This window comes from Mercenaria mercenaria, chromosome 13 (genome assembly GCF_021730395.1).
Source record: "Mercenaria mercenaria strain notata chromosome 13, MADL_Memer_1, whole genome shotgun sequence".
NCBI lineage: Eukaryota > Metazoa > Mollusca > Bivalvia > Venerida > Veneridae > Mercenaria > Mercenaria mercenaria.
The window spans coordinates 21,086,246-21,098,313 of NC_069373.1; the positions used below are offsets into that span (position 1 = coordinate 21,086,246).

Consider the following 12,068-nt stretch of genomic DNA (forward strand, 5'->3'; position numbering starts at 1 on the left):
AGTGGAGTTAAAGATATTGCAATTAAGTTATTCTCAAGATTCAAGCATGCACCATTTTTTCATCAGACTTTAAAGTAAATGTATTACTAGTAATACAGTTTAATACGCATATTCCTACAGTGGGTTGCAAGACAAGTATAAATTGCTGCAGGATGAGAGCAAATCTAAGCAGCTGTGCTTTGCAAGAAATCGTTGAGCCCTAACAATGATAAACATTCTAACCATGATTCCAATAAATCAGGTGAAGATTACGGCCTATACTGTAAAATCATTTAATTTCGTGGGCATGAAATCTCGCTGTTTTGGTCAAAACGGCAATTTTGTGGGGATATGAATTCGTGGATTTCAACCTTTGAAAATAAAATGAATGGGAATTTTACTTGTTCACTGGGATTAAATTTCCTGGATTGACTCAACCACGAAATCCACAAAAATTAGTTCCCCACGAATATTAATGATTTCACAGTATAGCGTAAACAAGATTTTTTATATGATTTGACCTTTTCACCTAGTTTTTGACCCAAGATGATCCATTTATGAACTTGACCTACATTTTATAAAAAAAACACTGTGACCAAGTTTCATATAGATGAAGTAAAAACATGACAGCAAGTGTTAACAATGCTTTTCTATGATCTAACCTAGTGACCTAGTTTTTGATCACAGATGACCTAATTTCATATCATCAGAAATTTTATCAAGACAAACATTCTGACAAAGTTTAAAAAATCAAGAGGGCCATGATGGCCCTGTGTCGCTCACCTGAGTTCCATTGTTCAAAATGATATGATCGTTTCAAACCAATCTCATTAGAAGCTGCTAAGGTGTATTCATTTAGATAAATAATAAAGGAGGTAATTTATCATAAATTCAATCAATATGTATCTTCACTGATTGTCCAAGTCCATCTGTTGAAATAAATGAAATTTCAGATCAGTATCTTCATTAGTTACAGAGATATACCCATTTTAATTTGAAATAAAGGGAGGTAATTTGACATAAAATCAGTCCATAGTTATCTACCCTGATTGTCTCAGTCCAACTTATGACAATAATGAAATTTCAAATAAGTCCTATAAGTACTTACTGATATAAATCCATTTTGATTACAATCAGGGGAGGTAATAAGATACAAAATAACTCTGGAACCTATGACTGGATCTGACAGGTTTGTCATGGAATCCAAGATTTATTGCTGTTGAAGATATTTTGGAAGTTTGTTTCAAATCAAACCATAAATGAAGTCTCTATATGGCTGCAAAAGCCAAAATAGCAAATTTTGGACCTTTAAGGAGCTATAATTCTGGAACCCATGATGGAATCTGGCCAGTTCAAGAAAGGAACAAAGATCTTATGGTGATACAAGTTTTGTGCAAGTTTGATTAAATTCAAGTCAAAAATGAAGCTGGTATTGTGCAGACAAGGTCAAAATAGCTAATTCTGGACCTTTCAGGGGCCATAACTCTGGAACCCATAATGGAATCTGGCCAGTTCAAGAAAGGAACAAAGATCTTATGGTGATACAAGTTGTGTGCAAGTTTGGTTAAAATAAAATCATAAATGAAGCTGCTATTGTGCAGACAAGGTCAAAATAGCTAATTCTGGCCCTTTCAGGGGCCATAACTCTGGAACCCATAATGTAATCTGGCCAGTTCAAGAAAGGAACCAAGATCTTATGGTGATACAAGTTGTGTGCATGTTTGGTTAAAATAAAATCATAAATGAAACCACTATCATGCAGACAAGAAATTGTTGACAGACGCATGCACGCATGCACAGACGACGGACGAAGGGTGATCACAAAAGCTCACCTTGTCACTATGTGACAGGTGAGCTAAAAACATGGCCATCCTGTGATGTCTAATGAGTTAACAAACCAACTGTGGATAGGTATTAAGTTATGATCCTGATATAAATTTGATTCAAGTTCCATTTGTGACTGTGACCTTTGACTATGACCTGCACACTGCATTACTAGTATCACTTCATCACCACCTACCTATATGTCAAGTTTCAAGTAAATACCTTAACTGGTTATTGAGTAATGCAATGGACTCGAAATAAGACAGACGGACAAATGGACAGACACAAACAGCATCATATAATATCACCATTTTTCCTAATACACTGGTATTATAAAGACATTGGCTCTCAGAAGAAGCGTTTGATAATTCATGGTTATAAGAAAATTTTTTAACATCTACAGTAGTTTTTTAAATCTAATATTGTGAAAGAGAAGCAACTGGCAAAATATATATTGTCTATTGACTTAAAGATATATTTTATAGGACTGGACAGCTAACTGACAGACATGAAATCATGTACCAACATTGTAGGCTCTGTGAGGCAGACAGTAACTATATGTATTTACCCACCTTGTAGGTTCTGTGAGGCAGACAGTAAGTATAATTTATGTATTTACCCACCTCCTAAGCTGTGAGGCAGATAGTAATTACATTTGTACATGTATTTACCCAACTTGTAGGTTCTGTGAGGCAGACAGTAACTATATGTATTTTTCCACCCTGTAGATTCTGTGAGGCAGACAGTGACTATATGTATTTATCCACCTAATAGGCTTTGTGAGGCAGACAGTAATTACATGTATTTACCCACTTTGTAGATCCTGTGAGGCATAAAGTAACTATATGCATTTACCTACCTTGTAGATTCGGTGAGGCAGACAGTTACTACATGTATTAACCCATCTTGTAGGTTCTGTCAGGCAGACAGTAACTACATGTATTTACCAACCTTGTAGGTCCTGTGAGGAAGACAGTAACTATATGTATTTACCCACCTTGAAGGTCCTATGAGGCAGACAGTAACTATATGTATTTACCCACCTTGTAGGTTCTGTGAGGCAGACAGTAACTATATGCATTTACCCACCTTGTACGTTCTGTGAGGCAGACAGTAACTATATGTAATTACTCATCTTGTAGGTTCTGTGAGGCAGAAAGTAACTATATGTATTTACCTATCTTGTAGGTTCTGTCAGGTAAACAGTAACTACATGTATTTACCCACCTTGTAGGTTCTGTGAGGCAGACAGTAACTATATGCATTTACCCGCCTTGTAGGTTCTGTAGCTGTTAAGTGTTTCTGTGTTGTTTAATCCCCCCAAAACGTAATTATTTGGCATCCAATTTAATGCAGTGTGTCTTTTATGCATTTAAATACGGTACCTCATGTATTCCATGTCTGGCTTTTTGACATGCTCGCGACACTACACATTACGTCATGACCCAAACAGCTGTGTACTCCGATAACAATTTTCCTTAGTACATGCGGGTAGCTAATAGCGCAATACACAATGTCAATGGTTTGACACACTGCTGTGCCTGCTTTTGAATTAAAAGTTCTTAAAACTGCTGAAGAAAAGGGTATATCGTAAACACATTGCTGCAAGTTTGTTTAAAGTCAGCAGGAAGCGTGTGCATTGGACTTTAGTTCTGTAAATTACTTATTATATGGACTTATAAAAATGAGGTAGGTGATTTTTTTCCCGTTCTTGTTGACTTTTTTTCTCTCCAAAATGGGTGGGGGGCGTTAATTAGAGGGGGGGGGCCTTAATTCAGGAAAATACGGTATATGTATTTACCCACCTTGTAGGTTCTGTGAGGCAGACAGTAACTACAGTCAAACCTGTGAACAAAGACCACTCTTCGGAACAAGCAAGTCTTTGTTCACAGGTGGTCTTTATTCGGGGGGGGGGGGGTCACTTCTCGGTTAGTCATTATCATGCTGATAAAAAGTACTTCTTGCTTTCTTTATGTTCTATGTTTTAATTCGGCCAGTGCAGTGCAAACTTGCAAATTTTCAATCAAGCAGTAATTATTATGTTTGCTATAATACGAAAGTCGTGAAAATTGGGTGGATTTCAAATATTTTCATACCGAAACGGTCCAGCTTGGTCGTTATTGGGGGGCAGATATGACCCTTGGGAATGAATAAGGCAAGTCACTGGTCGCGGTCGCCAGCTGGTCCCTATTCACCGCCTTTTTATGAGCATTTTTCTATGGGGGGGACCAGAGACCAGTGGTTGTTGACAGATGGTCGCTAGCACAAGTTTGACTGTATATGTAATTATCCATCTTGTAGGTACTGTGAGGCAGACAGTAACTATATGCATTTACCTATCTTGTAGGGTTCTGTCAGGCAAACAGTTACTACATGTATTTTCCCACCCTGTAGATTCTGTGAGGCAGACAGTGACTATATGTATTTATCCACCTTGTAGGCTTTGTGAGGCAGACAGTAATGACATGTATTTACCAACCTTGTAGGTTCTGTGAGGCAGAAAGTAACTATATGCATTTACCTACCTTGTAGGTCCAATGAGGCAGACAGTAACTACATGTATTTACCCAACTTGTAGGTTCTGTGAGGCAGACAGAAACTACATGTATTAACCCACCTTGTAGGTTCTGTGAGACAGAAGGCTGCTATATGTATTAACCCACCTTGTAGGTTCTGTCAGACAGAAGACTGCTATATGTATTAACCCACCTTGTAGGTTCTGTCAGACAGAAGACTGCTATATGTATTAACCCACCTTACCCACCTTGTAGGTTCTGTGAGACAGAAGGCTGCTATATGTATTTACCCACCTTGTAGGTTCTGTCAAACAGAAGACTGCTATATGTATTAACCCACCTTGTAGTTTCTGTGAGACAGACAGAAGGCTGCTATATGTATTAACCCACCTTGTAGGTTCTGTCAGAGAGAAGACCGCTATATGTATTTACCCACCTTGTAGGTTCTGTGAGACAGAAAGCTGCTATATGTATTAACCCACCTTGCAGGTTCTGTCAGACAGAAGACTGCTATATGTATTAACCCACCTTGTAGGTTCTGTGAGACAGAAGGCTACTATATGTATTAACCAACCTTGTAGGTTCTGTCAAACAGAAGACTGCTATATGTATTAACCCACCTTGTAGTTTCTGTGAGACAGACAGAATGCTGTTATATGTATTAACCCACCTTGTAGGTTCTGTCAGACAGAAGACTGCTATATGTATTTACCCACCTTGTAGGTTCTGTGATACAGAAGGCTGCTATATGTATTAACCCACCTTGCAGGTTCTGTCAGACAGAAGGCTGCTATATGTATTAACCCACCTTGTAGGTTCTGTGAGACAGAAGGCTGCTGTATGTATTAACCCACCTTGTAGTTTCTGTGAAATAGACAGAAGTCTGCTATATGTAAATACCCACCTGCTATATATATTTACCCACCTTATAGGTACTGTGAGACAGACAGAAGGCTGCTATATGTATTAACCCACCTTGTAGGTTCTGTGAGACAGAAGGCTGCTATATGTATGTATTAACCCACCGTGTAGGTTCTGTGAGACAGAAGGCTGCTATATGTATTAACCCACCTTGTAGTTTCTGTGAGACAGACAGAAGGCTGCTATATGTATTAACCCACCTTGTAGGTTCTGTCAGACAGAAGACTGCTATACGTATTAACCCATCTTGTAGGTTCTGTGAGACAGAAGGCTGCAATATGTATTAACCCACCTTGTAGGTTCTGTCAAACAAAAGACCGGTATATGTATTAACCCACTTTTTAGTTTCTGTGAAACAGACAGAAGACTGCTATATGTATTAACCCACCTTGTAGGTTCTGTGAGACAGAAGGCTGCTATATGTATTAACCCACCTTGTCAGTTCTGTGAGACAGAAAGCTGCTATATGTATTAACCCACCTTAACCCACCTTGTAGGTTCTGTGAGACAGGAGGCTGCTACATGTATTAACCCACCTTGTAGGTTCTGTGAGACAGGAGGCTGCTACATGCATTAACCCACCTTGCAGGTTCTGTGAGACAGGAGGCTGCTACATGCATTAACCCACCTTGCAGGTTCTGTGAGACAGGAGGCTGCTACATGTATTCACCCACCTTGCAGGTTCTGTGAGACAGGAGGCTGCTACATGTATTCACCCACCTTGCAGGTTCTGTGAGACAGGAGGCTGCTACATGTATTCACCCACCTTGCAGGTTCTGTGAGACAGGAGGCTGCTACATGTATTCACCCACCTTGCAGGTTCTGTGAGACAGGAGGCTGCTATATGTATTAACCCACCTTGCAGGTTCTGTGAGACAGGAGGCTGCTATATGTATTAAGCCACCTTGCAGGTTCTGTGAGACAGGAGGCTGCTATATGTATTTACCCACCTTGTAGGTTCTGTGAGACAGAAGACTGCTATATTTATTAACCCACCTTGCAGGTTCTGTCAGACAGAAGACTGCTATATTTATTAACCCACCTTGCAGGTTCTGTCAGACAGAAGGCTGCTATATGTATTAACCCACCTTGCAGGTTCTGTGAGACAGAAGGCTGCTATATGTATTAACCCACCTTGCAGGTTCTGTGAGACAGAAGACTGCTATATGTATTAACCCACCTTGTAGGTTCTGTCAGACAGAAGACTGCTATATGTATTTACCCACCTTGTAGGTTCTGTGAGACAGAAGGCTGCTATATGTATTAACCCACCTTGTAGGTTCTGTCAGACAGAAGACTGCTATATTTATTAACCCACCTTGCAGGTTCTGTGAGACAGAAGGCTGCTATATGTATTAACCCACCTTGTAGGTTCTGTCAAACAGAAGACTGCTATATATATTAACCCACCTTGTAGTTTCTGTGAGACAGACAGACAGAAGGCTGCTATATGTATTTACCTACCTTGTAGGTTCTGTGAGACAGAAGGCTGCTATATGTATTAACCCACCTTGTAGGTTCTGTGAGGCAGGAAGTAACTATATGTATTAACCCACCTTGTAGGTTCTGTCAAACAGAAGGCTGCCATATGTATTAACCCACCTTGTAGGTTCTGTCAAACAGAAGACTGCTATATATATTAACCCACCTTGTAGTTTCTGTGAGACAGACAGAAGGCTGCTATATGTATTAACCCACCTTGTAGGTTCTGTGAGACAGAAAGCTGCTATATGTTCACCAGAGGCAAGTTTGGGTAAATACTTCTGTTTCTGGGCTTCTGTTCCAGCTATCAAAATTCCCTAAAATACAAAACAAGCTTTTTTAATGAAGCATAAACTAAGATACAGTTGGCATATTTACTCTTTAACTTCATTATGCATGTCTGAACCAAATAAGTCTATGTTACAGAACTCGAGTGAACTCAGCATTTTGTGAAAATTCTTGAGTTGTGTGTTTGTTTTGAAGGTAGTATAATCTGAACAATGGAAGCTTTTTGGAACATCCCTTTATCTGAAATTCTAAAATGCAGATTTTAATCAAACTTTTCAGGCATACTGTGAAATCATTATTATTTGTGGGGGATTAATTTTCGTGGTTCAGTTCAACCACGAAATTAAGTCCTAACGAACAAACTGTGCCAATGATAATGTAACTTGTAGGCAACAATGCACAATGTCGCTAAAAAAGACACCATGGCCGTCCCATCTAATTTGTGTGCATGCGGCAGTAATGACCTGCAGCTTTCATGTAGTTTATGGCGGCTCCATCAACGATAAACATTGGTATGCGTCGGAACAAAACCGACTTTCATTCAGACATTTACCCGTGGTTTGTTTACAACATGCTCGTCAAAGTAAAAGTAGATACTAACAAGAGCTGTTGGAGGACAGCAACGCTCGACTATTCAACAGCCTTGTCAATTGAACGAATACAAAAGTTGTAAAAGGGGCATAATTTTGAAAAATGCACAGTAGAGTTACTGAACCTCTGCACTGCATGTCATATCATGACAGTGAACAAGTGTGTGAAGTTTAAATCCTTTCCCATAAGTGGATACTGAGATACCAGCTTACATACAACTACTTAAGCAAAAATTTCTAAGTCGAAAAAGGGGCATAATTTTGAAAAAACAAAATAAAGTCGAGTTATGGGACTTGCTTAGTGCATGTCTGATCATTGAATATTTCACCGTTTCATTAAGTTTTGCAAATTAAGGGTCGTATAATTATAGATAACGCGGTTGTTAATTGGCACATGATCACTCGCTAATCTCCCGCTGCGTAGATTTCAAATTCGGTAACCATGGCAGCGCTGTTTCACACGTGTAGGTTTCACATGTAAGAACAAAATGCTATACTAGATCTATTCCTGTGGAAATTATAAAAAAAAAAATTTTTAAACTTGAAAATCCACGAATTTACGTCCCCACGAAACAGTCGTTTTGGCCAAAATCACGAAATTTCGTGCCAACTAAACTGAATAATTTCACGGTAAATTAGTCTTTTCTGCATCACAAGGTGAAATAAAATATATTATGGTCAAGTGATAATTTTTGGAAAAAGTTTAAGAATAAATTTGTACCAGTCACTAAATTTTACACTACTGACAAACTTTCTGAAACTGTTTCCAAATATTTCATATGCTCATATTTATATCAATATAATCTTTAGAAAGCTTGATATGTTGAGGTATTGCCAGTTTGATGGAATGAACATGTTTTCGTGTATTTATGTATCAACTAAGGTTTTAGTCTAGGTTGTCATGACAATGACCTTAAGCCAGTACTTCTAGTTTTGTTCTAGGTTATCTGGATAAATGACCTTATGTAATACTTCAAGTTTTGATCAAGCTTACCTATATATGAGCTTAAACCAATACTTTAGTTTTGTTCTAGGTTACCTGGAAATATGACCTTAAGCCAATACTTCTAGTTTTGTTCTAGGTTACCAGGATGTATGACCTTAAGCCAATAGTTCTAGTTTTGTTCTAGGTTACCAGGATATATAACCTTAAGCCAATAGTTCTAGTTTTGTTCTATGTTACAAGGATATATGACCTTAAGCCAATAGTTCTAGTTTTGTTCTAGGTTACCAGGACATTTGACCTAAGCCAATACTTCGTTTTGTTCTAGGTTACCAGGATATCTGACCTTAAGCCAATAGTTCTAGTTTTGTTCAAGGTTACCAGGATATATAACCTTAAGCCAATACTTCGTTTTGTTCTAGGTTACCAGGATATATGACCTTAAGCCAATAGTTCTAGTTTTGTTCAAGGTTACCAGGATATATAACCTTAAGTCAATAGTTCTAGTTTTGTTCTATGTTACCAGGATATATGACCTTAAGCCGATAGTTCTAGTTTTGTTCTAGGTTACGAGGATATATGACCTTAAGGTAGTAGATGTGTAATAGAGTACCTCCTTTTTGAAGAGTATTCAATTCCTAACATAAGCCCACTTTTACTGCAGTTCTCATGGGGCGTAGGTTCAAGCCCTACTGGGACAATTTTTTTTCTCTTATTTTCCGTTTTTTTTCTGGTAAGCTTTTACTTCTTTCAAGATCTATGATTGATTTATTGTACAAAAATGGAAAAAAAAATAATTTGATAAGCGATTTCTTGCTGTTCAAAGTGAATTTACTACTTCAGGGTTCATACAGACAAGGCCAAGTCAAATTCAAGGACTTTTCAAGCACTAGTCTTATAGTTTTCAAGGACTTATTCAAAAATAATACTTACACAGATTACCGTGACGAATTGACGCCATTTTATTCAGGGGAGACAACGCTAACAGAAAGTACAAAACATTCGTACCCAACTTCGCTTTCGTCCCGAACACATTGGACCTTTTTTATTACGGCGTTTTCGTAGCTCTGCCCATTGCTCGAAACTTGCCGATTTTATTCTAAAAGATTTACTTTTGATTTTCAGGGAGATTTTAATTGTCTAACATACGAGAAAATAAGAAATTCAAGTACTTTTCAAGGTCTTTTGGCAATTTTCAAGCACTTTTCAAGACAAATTTTGTTTTCAAAGACTTTTCAAGACTGCCCTTCATTTTCAAGTACTTTTCAAGCCTGTGCGAACCCTGTACTTAAACAGAAGGGGCAGAGTTACACATCTTTAAAAATATTGAGTTACATGTGGTAAAAGTTCTCTATTTTGCTTTCACTCTTTAGATTACATATTGTGGAAGAAATCTAGGTAGGTTTTACGTCTGCCCCAAGGTCATTTTTGAATGAAGTAAGCAAAATTCAAAACAGAAACACAGGATTCGACCTTATTTGTTCAATGTTGAAGTTAGAATTCTGTATCATTAAGTCCGTTTACTCGAGGAACGCTAGATAAAATGATACTCATATTTTTATTTTGTGTTTTATACTTGTTTACCAATAGTTTGATGATTCTTTTATTAAAATAAATGGTAAACTGAGTTTTCTGCAAACGTTTTGTATATTGGTCATCACCCTGAAATTTGTTTCTACTTGAGCTAGAGGAGATACCGTAAGTTATACAAAATTTTGAAAAAAACGGCATGGTAAATGTTAGTAAAAAATTGCAAAGCAGTGCGAAACACGGTCATTTTTAAGAATATACCAAGCAAATGCTATTTTGTAAACATTGCTATTACACCTCCACTACCTTAAGCCAATACTTCTAGTTATGTTCTAGGTTACAAGGATATATGATCTTAAGTCAATAGTTCTAGTTTTATCAAGGTTACCAGGATATATAACCTTAAGCCAATAGTTCTAGTTTTGTTTTATGTTACCAGGATATATGACCTTAAGACAATAGTTCTAGTTTTGTTCTAGGTTACCAGGATATATGACCTTAAGCCAATACTTTGTTTTGTTCTAGGTTACCTGGATATATGACCTTAAGCCAATAGTTCTAGTTTTGTTCTAGGTTACCATGATATATAACCTTAAGCCAATAGTTCTAGTTTTGTTCTAGGTTACCAGGATATATGACCTTAAGTTAATAGTTCTAGTTTTGTTCAAGACTATCAGGATAAATGAGCTTAAGCCAATACTTTAGTTTTGTTCCAGGTTATCTGGATAAATGAGCTTATGCCAATAATTCTAGTTTTGTTGTAGGTTCTCTGGATAAATGACCTTCGGTCAATAATCTAGTTTTTTTCAAGACTGTCTGGATTAATTACCTTAAGCTTATACTTCTAGTTTTGTTCAAGGTTACCTATGACATTAAGTCTATACTTCTAGTTTTGCTCAAGGTTACCTATGACATTAAGTCTATACTTCTAGTTTTGTTCAGGACTATCTGGATAAATGACTTTGAGCCAAAACCTTAGTTTTTTCCAGATTATCAAGATAAATGACCTTATGCCAATACTTTTAGTTTTATTCAAGGTTATCTGGATAAATGACCTTATCAAAATACTTCTAGTTTACCTTGATGTATGACCTTAAAGCAATGGTTCTAGTTATGTTCTAGGTTACCTGGATATATGACCTTAAGCCACTAGTTCTAGTTTTGTTCTAGGTTACCTGGATATATATTACAAACCAACAACTTTGGTTCTAGGTAATCTGGATAAATGATCTTAACCTAATTCTTTAGTTTTGTTCCACATTATCTGGATACATAACCTTATCCCAATATTTCTAGTTTTGTTCTAGGTTACCTGGATAAATGGCCATATGGCAATACTTCTCATTTTGTTCAAGGTTATCTGGATAAAAGACATTCTGCCAATCCGTCTAAATTTGAAAACATACAGTACAACCCCAATAGTGGAAAAAACATTTCAGCCGCCAGTGGCCCCTCCAAACACTGTGGCATGAGCAGGAATCAAAGTAAAATCACTAAACTCGCACAAGACAGCTGAATGGTTACCTCAAATGAAAGAAATTGACCCCTGGCCAAGTTCTATTCTTCTGCTGGGAAAAACGAGTAATTTACAGTTAGTGAACTCAACAGAAGAGCTTTGGAAAAGCCCTAATAAGACACTGAAAGCTAATACTGTTTATACAGTAAAGCATTTTGGCTCTCAAGTATGATGTGATCTTCACCTTTGACTTCATGACCCTTAAACTGTAATGACCGAAGACAAATTATGGTATGAAGTTTGATGACATTAGGCCCAAGTGAACACCATGTCTTGATCAGAAACTTTCAGTCCAGACATTGTGACCTTTGGCCAACTGACCCCTCTCGAGCCCTTCCACACAACGGTGTAATCTACTAACCACAGGCAATCATGTTATGAAGTTTGGTAGGCCTAGACCCAAAAGAGCTTCCTTTTCAATCACAATACACTGTTACCTTGGCCTTTGACTGAATGATCCCCAAAATAACAGCAGTTAC

General features: G+C 37.5%; 1 protein-coding gene across 1 annotated transcript in view; it reads right to left on the reverse strand.

Moving 5' to 3' along the window:
- Window positions 1-12,068, reverse strand: part of LOC123529454 (complex I assembly factor ACAD9, mitochondrial-like) — an 88,585-nt gene that overhangs the window by 56,722 nt on the left and 19,795 nt on the right. Inside the window, exon 5 of the mRNA XM_045309784.2 lies at window positions 6,939-7,039. Within this exon, the coding sequence (XP_045165719.2) occupies window positions 6,939-7,039 (101 nt within the window). The remainder of the gene's footprint in view (window positions 1-6,938; window positions 7,040-12,068) is intronic.